The 22185-nt window shown below is 35.0% G+C and overlaps 2 protein-coding genes across 2 annotated transcripts; both read left to right on the forward strand.

Annotated features, from left to right (window-relative positions):
- The first annotated feature begins 6426 nt into the window (after positions 1-6426).
- Positions 6427-10064, forward strand: LOC131160988 (protein SIEVE ELEMENT OCCLUSION B-like). The gene is made up of 6 exons (XM_058116854.1): positions 6427-6440; positions 6723-7097; positions 7289-7395; positions 7502-7629; positions 8812-9216; positions 9429-10064. Exons 1-6 carry the CDS (start codon positions 6427-6429, stop codon positions 10062-10064), a joined length of 1665 nt encoding a protein of 554 aa, XP_057972837.1.
- Positions 10065-12995: 2931 nt separating this feature from the next.
- On the forward strand, positions 12996-17592 carry LOC131159800 (protein SIEVE ELEMENT OCCLUSION B-like). The gene is made up of 7 exons (XM_058114972.1): positions 12996-13263; positions 13371-13478; positions 13580-14028; positions 14140-14249; positions 14647-14789; positions 14875-15357; positions 16742-17592. Exons 1-7 carry the CDS (start codon positions 13048-13050, stop codon positions 17357-17359), a joined length of 2127 nt encoding a protein of 708 aa, XP_057970955.1. The 5' UTR covers positions 12996-13047; the 3' UTR covers positions 17360-17592.
- Positions 17593-22185: the final 4593 nt, after the last annotated feature.

The following is a 22185-nucleotide window of genomic DNA, read 5'->3' on the forward strand; positions in this document are numbered from 1 at the left end:
AAGATGTAAATATCTTATAAAAATTCAAAATTTTCACAAAATATTTTTAAAAATTTAATAAGAAGAGACATGCACCTATTTATAACTTTAAAAATCACTTAAAAAGTTACTTTCACGGACTCGAAAATAAATTATTAAAAAAGGAATTAAGTATTGAAAATAAAATATTTATAAAAATTAATAAAACTTTTTAAATGTCATAAGAAGGTATGTATTTTCTAGACAAATTTTAAGGAAATGGAAAATATTTAATTGGCATGAGTCCATTATGGCCATAAGCCTAGTGTAAAATTTATATACATGATATTTTTAACATTAAAAAATAGTGTTATACTACCCACTAAACATTACATTTTTATTCATCTATTTTATTATATAATTATACTATACACATAATAAGATATTCACAAAACAATGGATAAATATATATACACACATTAGGGGGAAGCCCTGATATTCTATTGGTACTAAAGCTAAGGGGTGGGTCTTCGAAACAGTGCAAAGGGTGAATCACGCAGGCTTTGCCCCTCAGGCAAGCTATATATAAAGGGAGGGGTAGATGCCAAATTTGAACACACAAAACTCTTCTCTCTCCTTGATTCATCCATTAGCAGCAGTGTGCCTTGTCACCACTAAAAACCCACAAAGAATGTTATCTGAATTAATGATGCTCGCTTCAAGTGGGAGTGGTGTAGGAATAAGAAGCACTCTAGTGTTGCCAGCCTCAAAGGAGGATGAAGGGGTGATTCGAGAAATGAAGGCCACTCATTCTCTGAACCCCCTCAAGTTTGACGTCAATCCCATTCTCGTTGCTATCTCCTCCATCATCCAATTTGAAGAAGTATGTGTACATATTATATATTCATATACACACACACTCACACATACATCTACAGACAGATATCTAATAAGTTTAACTATATGTTTTTTGGTCACTAATTCACTAGCTTCAGATAAGTGATGGACTGGTCACAACTCACTTCGATACTGTTGCGTAGACTCGTGACAGATTACTAATTTGTGACACATATCGATCAGAATCATTTGTCCTCTATTCCTCAAACTTCTAATGATATACAGTTAATCTTTATTAGTACTATTGTTATTATTATACACATCGTTGTGGGAGGTTTTTATTATTATTCTCTAAAGACGTGAATTGTAATTTATATGTGATCAGTAATTATTATATATAAATTAATAATGTGTGCATGTGTGTAGGGAAAACAAGAACAAGGGACATATGAGCGGCTAAAGGATGTCAAAGAAACTCCCAAAGTTCTATTGAATGACATTCAAAGGATCTCTTGTGAGGTTCGTACTGCTATGCATATAACTAAGTTAGGAAAAAATAAATATTATGCATTGTAGGACTCTTAATTATTAATTATTAAATTAATAATAGAAGAGAAGTCACGTTAATGCTCCCTACTCCCCAAGAAAGTCAACCAAATACTGAATTAATCTCTCCACTTCACTTCTGCTCTCTCTCTCTCTCTCTCTCTCTCTCTCTCTCTCTCTCTCTCTCTCTCTCTCTCTCTTATCGATCATATAGCAATGACTTTATAATATATGTAATGGGCGGATATATATACACGCACAGATGTCTTGCAACTTATAAGAAATGACTCTTGATGAGAAAAAGAACTGATTTCATTTAATTTTTTTTTTACTAACAATACAAAAGAATGTATATATATACATTTAGCTTAACAAACAAATTTGAATCTGGTGAAGCAATAAAGAAAACTAATTAACTAACTAAAACAAAATTAGTTTGCCGTTGAACTGCTGCTGCACCAGATATAATTCTGTTGCTGTTGCTACTGTTAAGCTGAAGCTCTGCTGTTGCTGTTAAACTTAGGCTGATTTTTATACTCCCCCTCAAGATGGATTGATAAAGAACAAATGTTAATCAGTCCCATCTTGGATAACAATTCTGAAAATTGTTTGTAACCCAATGCCTTGGTTAATAAATCTGCCAATTGACAATGAGTTCTCACATGATTTAGTTTGATTACTTTAGCCAAGACCTTGTCCCTTACAATGTGACAATCAACCTCTATATGTTTGGTCCTTTCATGAAAAACTGGATTGGATCCTATATGCAAGGCTGATTGACTATCACAAAACAATATTGCTTCTCTATCATGTTTAATCTGCAAATCTTTTAGCAAATAAAGAATCCACACAATTTCACAAGTTGCTACAGCCATAGCTCTATACTCTGCCTCAGCTGAAGATCTTGACACAGTAGCTTGTTTCTTTGATTTCCAAGAGATCAATGAATTACCAAGGAAAATACAAAACCCTGTAACCGATCGTCTTGTGTCTGAGCATGATGCCCAATCTGCATCACTGAATCCTTTGACATGTAGTTCTGATTTTGCAGAAAAAAATACTCCTTTCCCTGGTTCATTTTTTATGTAATGAAGTACCTTAAGAGCAGCTGCATAATGAGGCTTTCTAGGTTGTGCCATGAACTGACTGAGCTTATGAACAGCAAATGTAATGTCAGGCCTAGTAATAGTTAAGTATAACAATCTGCCAACCAATCTTCTATATTGACTTGGATCATTCAGCACATCACCTTCATGTTTGCTAAGTTTTAAAGTAGGATCCATTGGAACTTTTGCAGGTTTGCATCCTAGTAAGCCAACATCTTCCAAAATTTCTAGAGCATACTTCCTTTGATACAAGAAAATGCCCTTAGCTGTTCTTGCTACCTCCAAACCAAGAAAATATCGCAAACTCCCTAAATCTTTCAACTTGAACTTCTGATCTAACAGTATTTTAAAATCTTCAACTCCCTTTTGATCATTGCTTGCTATGAGAACATCATCAACATACACTAGCAACACAATAAATGAATCTCCTTGTTGCCTAGTGAATAAAGAATAATCAGCCTTGGATTGAACAAAGCCAAGATCAATTAAGGCATTTGAAAACTTAGAAAACCACATTCTAGAAGCCTGTTTAAGCCCATAGAGTGATTTATTTAGCTTACAAACCAAGTGAGTTTGCTGCTCCCCCTGGCTGTGAACAACCTGCTCCCTCTGGCTGTGAACAATCTGATATTGCTCCCCCTTGCTGTGAAAACCTGGTGGAAAAGACATATAAACTTCTTCATTCAAATCTCCATGAAGGAATGCATTGTTGACATCAAGTTGGCTGAGAAACCAGCCTTTCACAGCAGCCACAGCAAGTAGAGTTTTGACAGATACCATCTTAGCAACTGGGGAGAAAGTGTCAAGATAATCGAGTCCCTCCTTTTGGGTAAAACCCTTGGCAACCAGCCTGGCTTTGTACCTCTCAACTGAACCATCTGAATTGTATTTCACTTTATATACCCATTTACAACCAATGGGTTTCTTACCTGGTGGCAAAGAAGTTATGGTCCAAGTATTATTAGCTTCCAAAGCTGAAATCTCAGCATCCATGGCTGCCTGCCACTTAGGATTACCAGCAGCTTGATGATAAAAGATAGGTTCAGAAATGGAAGAGATGGCACAACAAAAAAATTTATATGAAGGAGACAAATTATTGTAAGACAAATAAGACTGAATGGGATGAGAAGTACATGAATCATGTAAGAAATATTTTGAAGTAGAGGCTGATTGAGCTTGATTACAATGATAAGCCTTAAGATAAGATGGTGGTTTAGAATGCCTGGTAGATCGTCTAAGAACAATAGGCTGGTTAGATGTATTAGAAACACCATTTATATCAGGAAAATCATGAATATTATCATCAGGGTCTTGATGAATGGAAACAATGGTGTCATTAAAAAGAGGTAAAAGAGGAGAAGAAACAACTGGAGATTCAGAATAGGTAATGGAAGGAAAAATAGGTAAAGGAATGAGATTATCACATGTAAAAGAATCATTTGAAGCAAATGGAAAACTTGACTCATGAAAGACAACATCCCGAGATAAAAAAAATGTATGAGAATCAAGATCAAAGAGTTTATAACCCTTGACATTGAAGGGATATCCCAGAAAAACACACTTTCTGGCTCTAGGAGTAAACTTATGTTTATGAGGACTGAGATTGGTAGCATAACACAAACAACCGAAAATCCTAAGATGTGAATAAGAAGGAGGTTTGTGAAATAGAAGTTCAAAAGGTGTTTTATGATTTAAAAAAGGAGATGGAAGTCTATTTATTAAATAGACTGCAGTGAGGACACAATCACCCCAAAAAGAAAGAGGAACATTGGACTGAATTTGTAATGCTCTAGCAGTAGCAAGTATGTGTTGATGCTTTCTTTCTACAACTGAATTTTGTTGTGGAGTGTAAGCACAACTCAGTTGATGAATAATTCCTTTGGAGCTGTAAAAATTATTAAAACAAAATTCTGGGGCATTATCTGTTCTGATGGATTTAATCTTAGTATCAAATTGAGTAAGAATCATGTGATAGAAAGATTCAATGAGTGATCTGACTTCAGATTTATTTTTGAGTAAGAAGACCCAAGTTGCTCTAGAAGCATCATCAACAATAGTAAGAAAATATCTATGACCATTAGAGGTTGAAACAGAAAAAGGACCCCAAACATCCATATGAACAAGATCAAAAGGATAAGCACATTTATTGTTATTGAAAGGAAAAGGAATTCTCTTCTGTTTTGCCAAAGGACACACAGTACAAGTTTTATTACAACAGTTCTTAAGAAAAGGTAAAACACTGCTTAAAGAATGAATTTTTACATCAGAAGGATGTCCAAGTCTTGAATGCCAAAGTGAAAATACATTCGAAGAAAGAGAAGAAGAACAAGCAGCAGAGAAAGCCTTAAGATTCTGCTTAGGAAAAAATGCAGTGGCTTGAGAGAGACTCGAAGCTTGTAGTAAGTACAAACCATCATGCATTTTGCCCATTCCAATCATGTTCCAACATGTAAGGTCCTGTAGAAAACAGAATTGTGACAGAAAAACAAAACATATGGGTTGAGATTTGGTTAATGCACTAACTGATAAAAGATTAAAATCAAAAGAAGGTACACAAAGAACATTGTGAAGAATTATGTGGGAAGAAAGTTGAATGTTGCCAATGTGTGTAACAATAGCTGCTTCTCCATTAGGCATCTTCACCGTAGTATGTGAGACCTCAGTATAAGAAGTTAATAATTGAATGGAACACACTATATGATCACTTGCACCAGTGTCAATAACCCATGTATGAAAATCATATGCTTTTCTGTTAACAGCTTTTGCAGAAAAAACAGAATGCTTGCAATTACCTGCAACAACATTTGATGGACCAGTCACAGCATTAGCAGCATGGAATTCTGAATTTTTAGGCAATTGTGAAGAAGAACAAGAACCAATTAGTGTCAAAAGTTGTTGATATTGATCATGAGTGAAAGCTGGAGCTTGAGAAACAAATTGAGATGAAGCAGAATCATTAAATCCATTAGAATTATTCCTTTGAACGAAGTCAATATTAGATGAAACTTGATGAGCAGTGGCATATTTGTTGTTCTTGAACTTGAAACCTGGTGGAAAACCATGCAGCTTATAGCATTTGTCGATGGTATGACCTAACTTTCCACAGTGAGTGCATAAGGGTCTTTCTTTGCCTTTAAAATTGGTTCCGAAATTTTTGGTTGCCAGAGCAGTAGATTCAACTCTAACAACATTATGTACAGACCTCTGCATTTCTTCTTGAATAAACAAAGAATGCACCTTATTAACAGAAGGCAAAGGATCCATTAATAAAATTTGAGTTCTTACTTGAGAAAAAATATCATTCACTCCCATGAGAAATTTCATAGTGGACTCCTTAGCTTGAAGATTCTGTAAGTTTTGATTAATTCCACACACATACTGACCACAAGTACACTGAGGAAATGGGTTCAAATTCTGCAATTGATCCCACAAAATCTTGAGCTGAGTGAAATATTCAGTGAGTGACATCTCTCCCTGATGAATCTCAGCAATCTGCTTCTGGATATTGAAGATCTTGGTCCCATTTCCTTGACTGAAAGTGTCTCGAAGATCAATCCAGATTTCTAAAGCAGTATCTCTATATATAATACTACCTTGAAGCTTTGGTGAAACAGAATTAATGATCCATGTACTTACCATATTATCAGCACGAACCCATGCTTGAATAGCATTTGGAGAATTCACCAATGGTGAAGAAATGGTTAATGATCCATCAATAAATCCTAACTTGTTTTTGGCAATTAGAGATTTCTTTACTGATCTTGCCCAGGCAGGATAATTTTCTTCCCCAATCAATGGTTGAGAAGTAAGAATTGCTCCAGGATTTTCGCTAGGATGCAAGAACAGAGGATCACCAATATTATATGAATCTTGCAAAGAAGATGAAGCCTCTGTGTTGGAAGTATTGGCTGCTGTTTCCACCATTGAAGAAGCTTGTAGAACACAGTAACTGAAGAAGAAGAACTCGAAAAAGAGAACAATGAAGAACAAGAGGCTCTGATACCATATAAGAAATGACTCTTGATGAAAAAAAGAACTGATTTCATTTAATTTTTTTTTTACTAACAATACAAAAGAATGTATATATATACATTTAGCTTAACAAACAAATTTGAATCTGGTGAAGCAATAAAGAAAACTAATTAACTAACTAAAACAAAATTAGTTTGCCGTTGAACTGCTGCTGCACCAGATATAATTCTGTTGCTGTTGCTACTGTTAAGCTGAAGCTCTGCTGTTGCTGTTAAACTTAGGCTGATTTTTATACAACTACAGCGGTGGAGGAACAGCGGCCATATTTCGATCACTCTCAAGCTTGGAGTGGGAAGCCAAACTAGCGGTGGTATTGGCAGCATTTGCACTAAGGTACGAGGAGTATATGTACTACCGTCGTCATCAGGGAAAAGATGACAGTCGCGTGCTGTTACGCTCAGTGGATCTGCTGAAGCAGAGACCAAATGAAACTGTGGAGCAATTGCTAAACAGATACTGCATCCACATGATCAATGACGTGCTTAAGGTGGCCGAGCAACTAGTGAGGCTGCGTGAGCACGCTCGCGACCTTGGGATTAATGAAATATCAGTGGAGAACTTCGCTATCTATGCCTACTGGTTCATCAGGGGGTTCGCCTTTTGCACCAGTTTTATAAGGTGAATGGAGAAATAATTACTTAAATTCCCACAAATTCAATACTCTAAAACACTATTTAAAGATAAGATTACTTTTTAATTATACGGTGGCAAATATTTGAAATGAAACAAGTAGATAAATATAATAATTTGGAATGGGCACCAATCGATTCGTGGGTCTTTAATTTTATTGAATGATAATATTTTTTCAGCCACGAACAGTCAATGCAGTTCCAAGAGTTAAGCACCTTATCTACCGAAATCAAAAAGAGAAAGGAGGCCTTTGAATTTCGGCTTGCTGGCTACCATCATCAGATTGGTTGGCTTTCCTCCCTTATATAATTATTTGCATGCACCTTCTAATAAAGATATATAATGGTGATGGGTAGCTACCAGAGTTGATTTTGTGGGACACTTTTGTACAGCTTGTGAAGCCCTTCAGCAGCTCTCACGAACACCTGGAATTGGGCTTGAAAAGATCATCAGCTCCCTGATTAATTTTCATGAGGATGACCAGGAACCTCCACTCTTTGATTGTTCTTCCGGCTCGCGGGTGAGTTCTTTATTATATGTAAATTACATTTTGACCACATCCACTAATCAAATTAATTTCATGACAAGTACATGGTTAATTAATTAATTAATTAACTAATTAATAAGTCAATTAATGAAATTATGTATAGATTCAAAAATTGGATGAAGGTCCTATATTAATGATGTATAAAATTAAAATTTTGTTCATAGATTTTGATATATTTTTTATTTTCTTTCTTCCTTTTCTTGAGAGCCAAACATGAAAATATAAATTCTTTGATATTTTTCTTTCCTTTCTCTAATATTTTCTGAGTTCCAATTAAGAGGAAAGAAACAAATATTCAAAATATAAAATGGAAACGCGATATCTTTTGTCCCTGCTTTTGTTCTCTTATCGCCTCATGAAATTAAGGGGAAACTAGTATAAATTTTTTGCAAACATAACAAGAAATGTGGAATGAGGTCCACAATTGGGATTTGAAAATGAGGACTGCAAATCTAAAATAGAAAGGGCATCTTCAAGCAGCATGGAGCTTAGGCACAAGGGTAAGGTTGTTGTCGTATGACTTGGAGGTCACGAGTTTGAGGCACGGAAATAGTTTCTTGCAAAAATGTAAGGTAAGACTGCGTACTATAGACCTATTGTGGTCTATCCCTTCCTCGGACCCTGCATACGCGGGAGCTTTGTGCATCAGATTGTCCTTTATCATCGAGAGGCAAAATCACAAGGCTTCTTGCTGTGTAAGGGGAGGGGAGAGGAGGGGAGGGTCGTAATGGTGTACTTATGCAGTCTTATCTCTACTTTTATGCAAAGTGACTATTTTGTTGAAAAAAAATAATTCAAGTGTACTGGATGTATACACAAAATTTAACATAATTTTGTCATGTGTATGAAAAATTGTGCAATCATATTAGATCCAATATGAACACTTGATATATGCATGTAACTATTTCTCTTTTCGTTGAACTTGAACACATGATTAACTGGTCATAAAGGGCCAACCTTACCATTCCTATAATCTAAGATCTATTCAGAGTTAAAAGTAGGGATCCTCCACTCATAGTTCGTGCCGATCGAGATACATGGAATGAAAGGCACTAATCTATATTAATTTCTATACTGGCATTAACTAATAAATTATCTAAAGCATTTCCATGGAAAAAATATGGAACAGGAAAGCATTGAAACATTGAAGGGAAGGCGTGTTCTGCTGTTTATATCAAATTGCGACATCCCTGTGGAAGAGTTGGAAATTGTCAAAGAAAAGTTAGAAGAGTTGCAAAAGAGCACAAAAGAGTACGTTACCGTATGGCTTCCAATGTCGGGCCGAACGGACCCAAGGTTCGTCCCCCAAAAGGACAAGTGGGTGGGCTACATCGTGGCCCGCCAATTCCTATCGAGGCTTGGGGCTTGAATGAAGAGCCCGTTCTGGTGGTGCTGGACGAAAAGCGCAGTGTCGTCCGCCTTAACGGGCTCCACATGCTCCACATTTGGGGCAACACGGCCGTCCCCTTCATGCGCGAGAGGGAGCGTGAACTCTGGGAAAAGGAGACTTGGAGCCTTCAGCTGTTGCTGGGTGCCATTGATCATGCCACCTTGGAAAAGGTATCAACCACCTTCCCTTTCAACTTCAATTTTATTTATTTACTTTTAAATTAGAGAATGTCTCCGTGTAGACATGAGGATACAATTTTTTAAGGTAATATTTCTTAGGAAAATCTTGACTTTCGAAAAGGCAAATTTCAAAAAATTCAATACAAGTCATACTATACATGTTAATATTGTTATACTAACATCTTGCACTGATTCGGAATCAGATAAAAGATGATCAACTAATATGTGTGTACGGGGGATTAGATGAAGCATTGATCGGAGAGTTTAGGACCAAAGCGAAGGAATTTATTGATGATGAAAGAATGTTTTATGTGGGAAAGACCAAAAATGCCAAACTTAAAGACTATTTGAATAAATTCAACACAATCCAAGCTTGGAAGGATTTGAAGACGATCCACCACTTTTGGGCTCGGTTAAACAGCATGTGGCATTCATACGAGCAGATTCAGGACACTAATACGTTGGGCCGCAACAAAATGGACCCGATATTGACCAACGTAAAGATCTTGGTGGGCTTCGATGGTCACAATGATAGTTGGGCCTTGATCGGGACCAAGAATGGGTCCGAGATAGCTCAAGCAACTATTGGAGTGATGTTGGACCACATAAAGGGCCTAACGAATGAAGTGAAGAACAAACTAAAGGAGAATGGAGGCAAGGAAGTGGGGGCATTGAGGCCCCCGCATGCGCCCCATTGCCACCGCTTTGAGTTGCTATGGAACCCTTATGAGGCCCTTGACTGTCCCACGTGCGGCGAGCGCATGGAGAAGTACACCACCTTCAAATGCTGCAAGGGCGGTGAAGCAAAGGAGGAGAAGGTGAAAGAGGCCAAAGCCTGATAAGCTCCACCCAATTTAGCATTTTACTACATGAGTTTGCCTACTAAAATAAAATAAATGGCCCGCCTTCTATGGCCATGTTGGGCTTTTTACTTGCGCTTCTTATCGTTTGACTTAGTGGGCCTTGGCCTTGTGGGCAAGTGAAGGCTCGACTGATGTTCTATGTTGTTGTGTGGTTTTATTTATGTTTGTAGTATGAAGCACGTGCCAAATTATATGTTATTACAATATAACTTTTAAATTTACTAAATTTGTGTCTTATCTTCTTTTAACAAAGAGTCAAATTATCATGAATCAAGTCTCGGACTTCAGATGATTATGATATATCTATCCTATGCTTTAAAATAAATGATAAATAAGTATGACCAAACCACTAAGAAATAAAAAATAAATAAATAAATAAACAAATTTTGAAAATTTCACGTAATGGAATTCAGATTTTATTAGTACTTCATTTTATTTTCATTTTTTTTTTTCTAACTTTCAATATTTTAAAATAGTTATGGTGATTCAAAACTCCGATAGACGTTTATAATTTAATATCGGATTAAAAGATCAAACTACTATATGATCATTAAAGAAGTAGGCTATGACTGCCACATGGACATACTCCTTGCGCATTTGCCATAGTAAAAAGAATTATATTTGAAAATTTTGAATTTTAAGTGAAGCATTGAATTTGTAGAGAGAGAGAGAGAGAGAGAGAGAGAGAGAGAGAGAGAGATATCTATATTTAGAAGACTTTTTATCTTCTAAATGACTAATTGGTACACATGCATTATCGGTGTAAAATATTTTGTATATTTATAAATATTTTTATTTTCTAAAATATTAAAGTGATATATTAATTAATACACATTTGACTTTTAAAATATTTTATGAAAATAATTTGTTCAACCCAAATATATAATAATGATGAAAAAATAAGTTTCAAATTGAAAATAAAATTTTGGCTCAAGCTTGGAGATGAGCAATATCCCTCATCATAGTATAAAATTTGTGAAGAGGGATTTTTTTTTTTTTATTGCCAAACTAGTAGCTACGTGGTCTTTTTGGAATAAATCATATGTTGTCTTTTGAGCAAGGGTGTAATAACCAAAATAATAATAATAATAATAATAATAATAATAATAATATTAATAAATATATATAATAATATTTTATATATATATATAAATGGATATATATGTTAGCATTCAAATTGAATGCCTCGATTCAATCATTCAATTCCAATTTTTCTTTTTTTCCTTTTTTTGTTTGCTTGCATTAAAGCAAGCCCTCCCCCGAATTTATAATTTAAAATTCAGTCATATCTTCCCAATTTCCTATAAATAGGGTCATTTCCAAATCATTTTCATAGAAAAATTTTAAAACAGAAGTGAAAGAAAAAGTGAGGACAAGATTTAGTGGTTAATGGAGAATTTTTATACACAAAATTCTTACTCCCCCACTCTTTCCAAATTTATTTTAAAAATTTATTTGTAATCACGCTAAAAGATTAGATCAGTATAAGTGGGTTGAATTATGTCAATCTTTTTATTAAATATATCTGATTTAAATTAATGTATGAGGATTGAATTATATCAATTTTTATTCCTAATTTAAATTAAAGTACGGGAATTGGATTATATCAGCTTTTATTAAATATACCCGAGTTAAGTTAAAGTACGTGAATTTAATTATATCGGCTTTTTTTTTATTAAATATAACTTTTTATTGTTTTAAAGGAAATATTTTAATACACTCGAGTAGTTTACAGCATTATAATAAAATAATTATTAAAGTGCAGATCATGTGGCATGAGCTTATTTTTATAAGTGAATAATGATAGAATTTTTATAATGTTATATTTATTACATGTTTTATAAATAATGATGAGATTTTATTACATGTTTTATAAAAGATGGAATTTTTTATGATACTATTTTATTATATAAATTATAATGGTATGTTTTAAAAACTCTTATGACTTAGATATTTTGAATTATAGATGTTTGATACTGTTACTTATAATACAAGATGGTACATACTAGAAGTTGGGTGACGAGATTTGCTTACGCAATCATAGTGACACATTGGAATATAAATATTTGCGTGAATGCCCTTTTCAATATTTTAAACAAAATCTGACTAATTAATTAATCACCCACCGACACACAACCCCTTCTTTAATTAATTAACCCCCAATAAGCCAGCATGCAACGGTGTCGTTCCTGCTCACTACCCAACAAAAGCCAGCAGGAAAAAAAAATTTCCATCAAATTCACTTTATTCATTAATTTCTATCAGTTAATAAACCCCTTTTAAATCCACAGCAAAAACTTTTAATTATCCTAATTAGCATGTCAAGCACTTCATCGTTACACCACAAAGTGTAATAATCTTACTGTTCACATCATATCAAAATGTCTCATTGCCATACCCATTATACATCTCTTGCTCTATATAGTCAGCTAGCCTTCATTATTCGAGTTTGAATTACATCCCATTATCCGGTAAATGCAGCTCAATTCGGATTATAATGGTTGGTTAAGGCTTAAATCCATACAATAGAGATAGAAATTAAGGGAAAGCCTGTCACTAAAATACAAAAAAAATTAGGTTCACCAGATATATGCACCGAATCTAACATGATTTCACGATGCATGTGTTTATATTGAATTAGACACGGTCCCAAAAGAATTTGTATATTTATTCTTCTCTAAATTAAATATATTGGGAACCTTACTACCACTGCGTGTGCTGTAAAGATACCGCAACTGGGCCATAATATAAATCACATTCTTATCCAAATATGCATGGCTTTAGGCTTTAGCATGGTTTTACTAACCCCCCATTGCAAGTAAGGTACTAGATTCATTCCTTATGTACGCGTGGCTTAGCTTAGCCATTGTGCTTGTCTATATATTCACTTGAACCGCTGCTTATATTGTCCAGCTTCATTTGAATTGAAGTTAATTAGTTTCCATAGAAATTGACTGAAATGGCAAGCTCAGGCACCAGCACGCAGCCTGGCCGGATGCAGCAACTGATAAAGAGTGACCGCCGCATCTTCACAGCCTCCGACGACAGCGCAATGATGAAGCAGATTCAGGCAACCCACGCTCCGGACGGGCGTGAGGTCGAAGTCAAGCCTATCCTTTCCATCATTGAGGACATCATCCAACGGGCCAGGAGCACCATTGATGGGGTTATAAATGTACTATGTTTAGTAAATTAAATCTTTCATGGGTTATGAACTAAACTTATAGGTAACTAATTAATGTTGGTACAAATTTTTTACAACCTGTTTGAGATTTGATGTAGGGAACACAAGCACATGCAGAGCATGCATTGGAGGACAAGGGCAGTGTGGCCGAGACTGAAAGCCTTTTAGAAGCATTGGCCTTTATTATATTTCGAATTTCTTGCGAGGTTTGTCATCGTCGGCGTCAAAACTTTCTTGCTTAGTTTTTGCGCAAGCCCATGATTTAATTTGCTGGTGGGACATTTGCAACATGTGCAATGCTGAACAGATGTCTTGCAAGTGCTCGGGCGGGGGAGACGCGCACGCGACAACCATGGTGCTATTCAACACTCTTTCTAGCTATTCATGGGACGCCAAGGTTGTGTTGGCCCTCGCCGCCTTCGCTGTGAACTTCGGAGAGTTCTGGCTCGTCGCACACCTCTCCACCACCAACCCACTTGCTAGGTCTGTGGCACGCCTCAAGCAGCTGCCGGACATCCTAGAGCACTCCACCTCCCTCAAGTCCCGTCTCGATGCGCTTAATAACCTGGTGCAGGCTACAATGAATGTGACCAAATGCATTATCGAGTTCAAGGAGTTACCATCTCAGTATATTTCGCCTGAGATGCCACCAATGTCGGTCGCCGTGGCTCATATCCCCACTGCTGCCTATTGGACCATTCGAAGTATCGTCGCTTGCGCATCACAGATTACAAGCCTCATTGGCTCGGGGCATGAGTAAACATTCCTAACCTAATTAACTAATATTAGACTGTCAAATTTTACATCCGAACTTTATAGTCAGATTATTCAAGATGCTGTACGTCATGAGTTGATTCACTTTATAAGGTACATCACATCTACTACGGAGACATGGGAACTTTCAAGCTTGGGTCACAAAGTCAGCAACATACATGATCATCTCAAAAACCAACTAGCTCTCTGTCATCAACATATAGGTAAGCATGTGGAGATTGTAAGCTAATCTAGGTCATTAGTAATGTTTCTCTACAAAATTAAGGGTGGCCCATAACTATAAGAGTTGATTTATTCCAAAATTTTATGAGAAATTATATAGAGGATCCGTCCCTCTATGTATTAAATATTTAAAGAGGGGATTTATTTTTAATATATTTAGAATTTAGAAAATAAACACACAGACACATGAAGAGATTCTTCAAACATTATGGTGGTACAAAACATATTCCAATTTTGTGCACTCAAATTCTTGACCAATTTGATTAATCACAGAGCATTTTATGGGTTTCCAAGAGTAAAATTTTCGAAAACTGGCTACATAATTTGCAAGATCAAGATTCATTAGAATATATTTTCACCATTTATGAATTAATGTAGCTGAGAAAAGACAAGTGGAAGCTTACCAAATCCTGCTACGCCTCATTGAAACACCTCATTTGGATAACTCAAAGATCCTCAGGCAATTGATTTATAACAAGGATGATTTGCTGCCGCTAGTGGATGGTTCAAACAAAACAAGGGTTCATTCTTATATCTCAATCTATATATCTATATACATACTCTCCTATCTAATTCATGAACAAGCTTGGAAGAAAATGTGTGCAGGTCCACGTTGAAGTGCTGAGGAGAAAGAATGTAGTTCTTCTCATTTCTGATCTCGATCTGTCCTTCGAAGAGCTCACGATTCTCGATCAAATCTACAAGGAATCAAAGACGAGGACAGAATTTCAGTACGACATCGTGTGGCTTCCTGTCGTGGACCGGTCGACGCCATGGAGCGAAACACATGAAAAAAAGTTTAGGGAGCAGCAAGCAACAATGTCTTGGTACACCCTGCACCACCCTACATTGCTAGAACCAGCAGTGATCAAATACATCAAGGAGGTTTGGCGTTTCTCCAAGAAGCTAATTCTAGTGGTGTTGGATCTCCAAGGAAAGGTGGTTTCCCTAAATGCACTCCATATGATGTGGATATGGGGAAACTTAGCTTACCCTTTTACCACCATGAAGGAGGAAGCCCTTTGGAAGGAGGAAACATGGAGACTAGAGTTACTAGTGGATGGCATTGATCCCAACATACCTAATTGGGTACCTTCCTCCAACACAATCCCTCAATATATGCATACATATACGCGTACATAGTTGTATTAAGTAGGAATTTTGCTACCTTGGTACCGTTATAGTTACAATTACCATTCAACGAAGTTTCAATCCTTTTAATTCTAGGCAAATGGCACCTGCATGCTAACGAGTACTCTTTAGACATTTTAAAGAGTTAAATAGTAAGTTGTGTTATAATATCCTCATTAGTATGGGAATGCAATTTAGTTATGAAGCATATGAGGTAGGTATGACCTTTTTATAAATAAAAAAAAAAATCATATGTAAGGTGTTCATTATATAGATAACTAATATATATATATATATATATATATATATATATATATATATATAGATTTTCTAGTTGTGAAAAATGCTTGCAATAGCAAATTCATAGTGAAAATTAAACTAGAAAGGCTAATTTAATTACAAGGAGTGGTTCTTCTACATATGATCATTTGAAACCCACCAATTATAAATAATGTATTAGCACATGAAACTATACAAGGGAAGAGTATGTTTGGTGTAGGTCCCAATGTGTGGGTTTTGCACCACTTTAGTGGTCCCTACATTAATATAACATTTTATAATTGGTAGGTTTTAAATCTTGTGTGGAAAAATTACTTTCATTAAATATTTCTCCAAAAAAAAAAATTATGTCAACATCGATCATAGAAAGATTGGATAGGGATAGAAAAACTCGGTAGGGACTATCCCAATATGTAGGGATTGTAATTCATCAATCATAAGATGTCATACTGATGTATGGACCTATTAAAGTGGTGTAGGATACATACTATTTAAGGTGTCACTCACTTTGTTTGGACTATCATGTAACAAAATGCATTTCATGGAGGGATTATTAAGTAGAACGGGTCTACTACATCATTCATAGACTAATCATATAAAATAGTGACAACTCATACACTAGATCAATGAGTAAATCATAACTAATTTTATTTTCAAAACAAATCAAGAAAGTTCATGTATTGTTCCGTTTTATTGGGTTAGTTTATGAATGACATGGTAGACCTAATTTGTCTAGTAACTTTCTCATTTCATGAGGGTTGCAAATGCTTTGTAGAGCAAAGTCCTTTATTTCTAAGTATTTCTATTAGTTAGTTGTCTAGTTTTCGCCTCAATTCCTCTTTTGAACTTCACATGTTAAGATTTTACCATATAATAAGCAAAAATAACTCACCTAAAACAACCAAATCATCTAATTCACATCAATTTCCTACGATGACATGACAAAATCATAACATGCAAAGCATTGATGTTATATAGTTGTGCATAACAGAGGAGTTGATGCCTCTAATTTCTTTAACCGATCAAATTAATACAAGAATGGAACTTCTCCTGCCTTGGTCAGATTGAAGAAAAGAAGTTTGTATGCTTGTATGGAGGAGAAGACATGGACTGGATTCGAAAATTCACAGCCATGGCAAAAGATGTTGCAAAGGAAGCAGGCATATCCTTGGAAATGGTCTATGTGGGCAAAAGCAACACCAAAGAACGATTGCGCAAAATCATCGCAACTATCTCCACTGAACATCTTAGCCACACTTGGCCTGACCTCACATCCATTTGGTTCTTCTGGGCGAGGCTTGAAAGTATGCTATACTCAAAAATGAGTCATGGAAAGGCTATTGACAATGATCTAATAATGCAGGAGGTTATGACCATGCTCAGCTTTGACGGTAGTGATCTCGGATGGGCAGTGATCAGCGGAGAATCCGCTGAGATAACAAAGGCCAAAGGAGACACCCTCTTAACATGCCTTTCACAATTTAATGAGTGGAAGAAAGATGCGGAGGAGAAAGGTTTTGTGCCTGCACTCAATGATCACCTCCACCATCTTCATTCCCCTCTTCACTGCAATCGTCTCATCTTGCCTGGGATCGATGGCAGTATCTCGGAGAAGGTGATTTGCGCCGAGTGTGGTCGTCCTATGGAAAAGTATTTCATGTATCGCTGCTGTAATGATTAGTCTCTGATTAAGTAGTATGAGAGAGTAGGTGCACCGTGCTCGCACCAAGGGTATCCAATAATCACTATATTTATAACTATTGTATGTTTCTTTGCTTTGTGTGTCTATCTATTTGCTACGTGAGATTTGACTGAAGGAGCCTATAATATAATATTATCTTGTCTAGTACTATGTACTAGTGGTTTTGCCATTTATTGCAAGAAAATTGTTCTAATAAAATATTTTTAGACTTAGTCCCTTTTTAATTATTTATACTTTGGATTTTAGAGTGCCTAGTTTAACAATTCACTAGCTCATTTAAAATGTGGCACCATGTGAATCCTTATTGTCCCATTATGGACACTTATGTGGATTGTCTCTAAAGTCTTGTCACAGCATTCTAGATACTTATTTGTGAAGTGTAGAATCAAATAAATCTCCACCCTTGGTCAGGGAGGCTGTGTAAAGTAATTAAATAGAGGTAGAAATTTGCTTGTAGGCATCCAATCTACGTGAGCTTGGTTTAAGTATATTAATACTAACTCTTAAGCCTTCGAGGTGTGTTTAAGGGTGCATAGGAAATGTTGGAATTTCCAACTTCGTGAAAATGGTAACAAAGCATAGTTAATGTTGGTCTTATAAGACTTAATATTCTGTTTTGATGCTAGCAAACAAATGGAACTTAACATATTTGGTTGAGTAATGAAATTTCAGGATTCAAGTTCTTGAAGCTCAAGAATATGTATACAAGGGTGATCAAAAGAAGCTTAAAGTATGGATTTCAAGATGATATTTTAAACCTTGAAGAATATGAGAGAAAGCTTAAAAGTATATCAAAGCTTGAAGAAAAACAAGAGAGACAAAAGAAAGTAAAGCAATAGAGTTCGAAGAAAAGACAAGGATGAACACTCAAGCGCAAAGAATGTTCAAATGTCTTAGAAGTCTTTATGTAAGTATTTTAATGTTTAAATATCATTTGAAATACTTTGAAACTCTTTAGGGGATATTTATGAACTTAGAAACCTATTTTAAAATCACAAAAATGTTTTATGAAAGATCAAAGTAAGAGAGCAAAATTAATTTTGAAAACTAAAAATGAAAAACTAGAAAAATGAACTAGTCAGCCAACTAACCAATTTGCATAGGGTTTCCTCGGCTGACTGACAAAACACTAGAATGAGTAAATTGCCCAGTTGACTAAAAATTTGAACTAGGATTAATCAGCTGACCGACACCCTAGTCTGTCCAGCTGACTAACCATTTTTGAACTGTGTTCAGTCAGCCAACTAACTATTTATTGAAATAATTTGTGGATAGACAGAACGCCATTAGCCGTCTGTCCAGCCGATTGACCTATACAAAATTTGACCCAATTGAGTGAGTTAGCCGACTGATTCCACAGAGATTTTGAAATTCAAAGTTAACGGGAATATTTTCAAATTTAATTCTAGGATTTCAAATCTTTTGCAAAGTTGACCAACTCCAAGTCAACTTGGTAAATAAGGAAACTCTTTCTCAAGAAAACTCTATAAATACCTCTTTAGACTCATGAATCAAAGTGAGAGAAAAGCAAGACAAGCATCCTACATTCATACTCTCCAAAAGTCCGTACTTGCTTATATCCTTACTGGGAAAACTCTATGAAATTGCTAGTTGATCAAAAGCCTTGGTTCTGATTTGCAACTAAGTTTTCTCTATCTATAAGAAAGAATCTTGGTGAATTTTATACTTGAGCTTCATCTAATTTCATCTCAATATTTAAAGTTCGAAGTATATAGTGCTGAAATTATACTAATCTACTCTTTGGGAGAGTGTTCTTCTACGCAACGTTTATCTTGTATTCTTGTAGTGTTTTTTACGATTTCAGGTTGTTGGATCATTACCCAAGCGTGGGGTATCGCTTGGAGAGGCTTTGCTCTAGCCTAGTGAAGGAGTGGTTGAGCGTGGAATTCGCTTGTAACAATTTTTTTTGTTCCGCCTGGAAAGGAACAGGTATAGTGAAATCCTTAGGTGGTTTGCCTAAGCCAAGGACGTAGGGTGGGGATGAGCCGAACCTCTTAAAAACAACAATATCACTCTCTTTCCCTTATTCTCTTTAAATTCTAGCAAAAATATAAACTGTGCGGATGTTATAATTCTCTCAATCATAAAAAACAAAGTGTATTGGAAATTAAATAAACCAAAGTTTAATTGTTTTTGTGTTTGCAGAAACTGAAAGGAAGTACGTTGGTTAATCAATATCTTGTGGAAACTGTAAGGGAGTACGTTGATTGGTAAACAACCCAAAACCTATTAAGTGAAGTTTTATTTGAATTCTGATTTTGGAAAGAATAATTGCATGTTATTTTGATTATCAATTGAAAGGCCAATTACATTCTTTACAGGGCTTACATATTCATATACGCATGGCTACAAACAATCGATCTAAATATTGCCAAAAGAATTGCAAAGCATATATTGATTGGTTAATTATATTGTGGTTGATTGATTTGAGTAGTTAATTGATTGTTTATTTGTGTTGTGATTATGGATTGAATAAAAGACTTAAGCTTTTGTGTGATTTCTAAAAGAAGCCAAGAAATCTTTGAAGGAATTATAAAAGGTTAAGAATTCATAAAAAAATTTAAAAAAAAAAATTTAATAACCCAATTCAGCCCCCTCTTGGGGCTATACCTTAGTTTTCAATTAGTGTCAAAACGGGGTTATAGAAAATCGTAATTAGTAGTTGTACAAAGATCTTAGTGGCACACTTAGGCATAGCTCCCTTTGGAGAAGGACAATCATCAACTAGGCCTCCCCTCTTTTGTGGTTTAAACTATACATTTTGGAAAAAACGTATGAGGATCTACCTATTAACCATGGATTGGAAAGCTTGGGAGGTTGTCGTGGATGGTGATCTAATTCCTGCCAAACTAATAGATGAAAAACAAATCCCAAAGGAGAAAAAGGACATGACTGAAATAGATCACAAAATACTGTAAGCAAACTCAAGTGCTATCAATGTTTTGTATTGTGGTCTAAACATTAATGAATTCAATAGAGTCATGACTTGCAAAACAGTCAAAGAAATTTGGGATAAGCTAGAAGTAACCTATGAAGAAATGGTAGATGTAAGAGATAATAGGATCGATATGCTCACTAGCAAATATAAAGCCTTTAAGATGAATCCCGAAGAATCAATCACTAGTATGTATACTAGGTTCACCCATATCATAAACTCCCTCAATGCACTAGGAAAGACATACACCACCTATGAGATTATTCGAAAAATTCTTTAAGGGCTACCACCAATATGGGAACCAAAAGCCACAGCAATAACGAAAGGAAGAAATCTTAAAAATACTTCCCTAGATGAACTCATAGGTTTTCTCCTCACATACGAAATGGCCATGAATGAAAGAAATGGAAAAACTAAAGCTCAAGAATCCATAGCTTTTAAAATAATAAAAGCTTTAGTGATGATGAAGAAGAGATGAATGAACATGAATTAGCCTACATATCTAAGAAACTTGCTAAAATCCTTAGAAGGAAGAATACATTTACAAAGAAATCTAAATCTAAATCTGATGAAGAAGAAGAAGAAATTAGCGAGAAGAAATCAAGAAATAAAATTCCTACATGTTATAATTGTAACAAAGCTGGACATATAAAATTGGAATGTCCACTACTTAAGAAATATTCCAAAAACAAAAAGGCAATGAAGGCTACTACTTGGGATAATCTAAGTACAAGTAGTTCCAATGATGAATCAAGTGAAATAGGTTGCTTATACTTGCTATATGGCATGAGATGATGATGAAGAACATTGTTCCTCATTCAAATTGGATAATGAATATGGTAGTGATTCATCTAATGAATCCGATAATGAGAGTATGTCATCTTATGAAGAATTTCAAAATAATTTATTCAAGGTTCATAAGATGTTAGTTAATGTGACTAAACAATACACATCATTGAAAAACAAGAATAAAGGAGTTATGAAAGAGTTAGAAGTTAAAAATCTTGATGAAAAGGAAAAAGATTTGAAAATCAATAAATTAGAAAGCAAGAATGAAAATTTGATGAAAGAAATAGAAGATCTAAGATTCCAAACTTCTATGGAAATTGAGAAAGACATCTATATTTCTGAATTAAAAAGTAAAATCAATAACTTGTCTCAAGAAATAGTGAAATCACAAGTGAATGTTGATGGCAAGAAAGATATAGAGATAAATGATCTCAAAAGACAAATTGAAGATAAAGAAAATATCATTTACAATTTTACTAGAGGGGAAGAAAATTTTGACAAAATAATTGGATCACAAAGAATGTCCTTAAACAAAGAAGACATGAGATTTAATGGAACTGAGAATAAAAGAAAAAAGAATCTCTACATGGGATACTTTAGAAAAGCCTCAAAAAATTATGCTAACACCTCTTCTAATGTCTATACTCACACTATATGCTACCTATGTAAGAAGAATGGGACATATAAAGTTTGAATGTCCATTAAAGAGGAAAGATGTTAAAGTTAAACAAGTTTGAAAAGTAAAAGAAATTTCTCTTGTTAAACTATCCAGACCCAAGAAAATATGGGTACCAAGATAAATGTCAAGTTCATAAATCAAGGACTCCATAGATGTTAAGTATTCCTTTTAGAAATTATGAAAGAAACTTAATCACATCTTCTACAAGGATATTGAACCGGTTAAAATGAAAGGATGAGTTTTAAGAAGCCTACTGATACTTATCATGTTAAAACTAATAAAAATTGTTGGCCTCGATCAATGAATGAATTGTACAAGGCTTAAGTTAGAAAACATTAAGTTTTACAAAGCAAATTTTGGAGTTCATATGAAATCAAAAGA

Source organism: Malania oleifera, chromosome 7 (genome assembly GCF_029873635.1).
Source record: "Malania oleifera isolate guangnan ecotype guangnan chromosome 7, ASM2987363v1, whole genome shotgun sequence".
Classification (NCBI taxonomy): Eukaryota; Viridiplantae; Streptophyta; class Magnoliopsida; order Santalales; family Ximeniaceae; genus Malania; species Malania oleifera.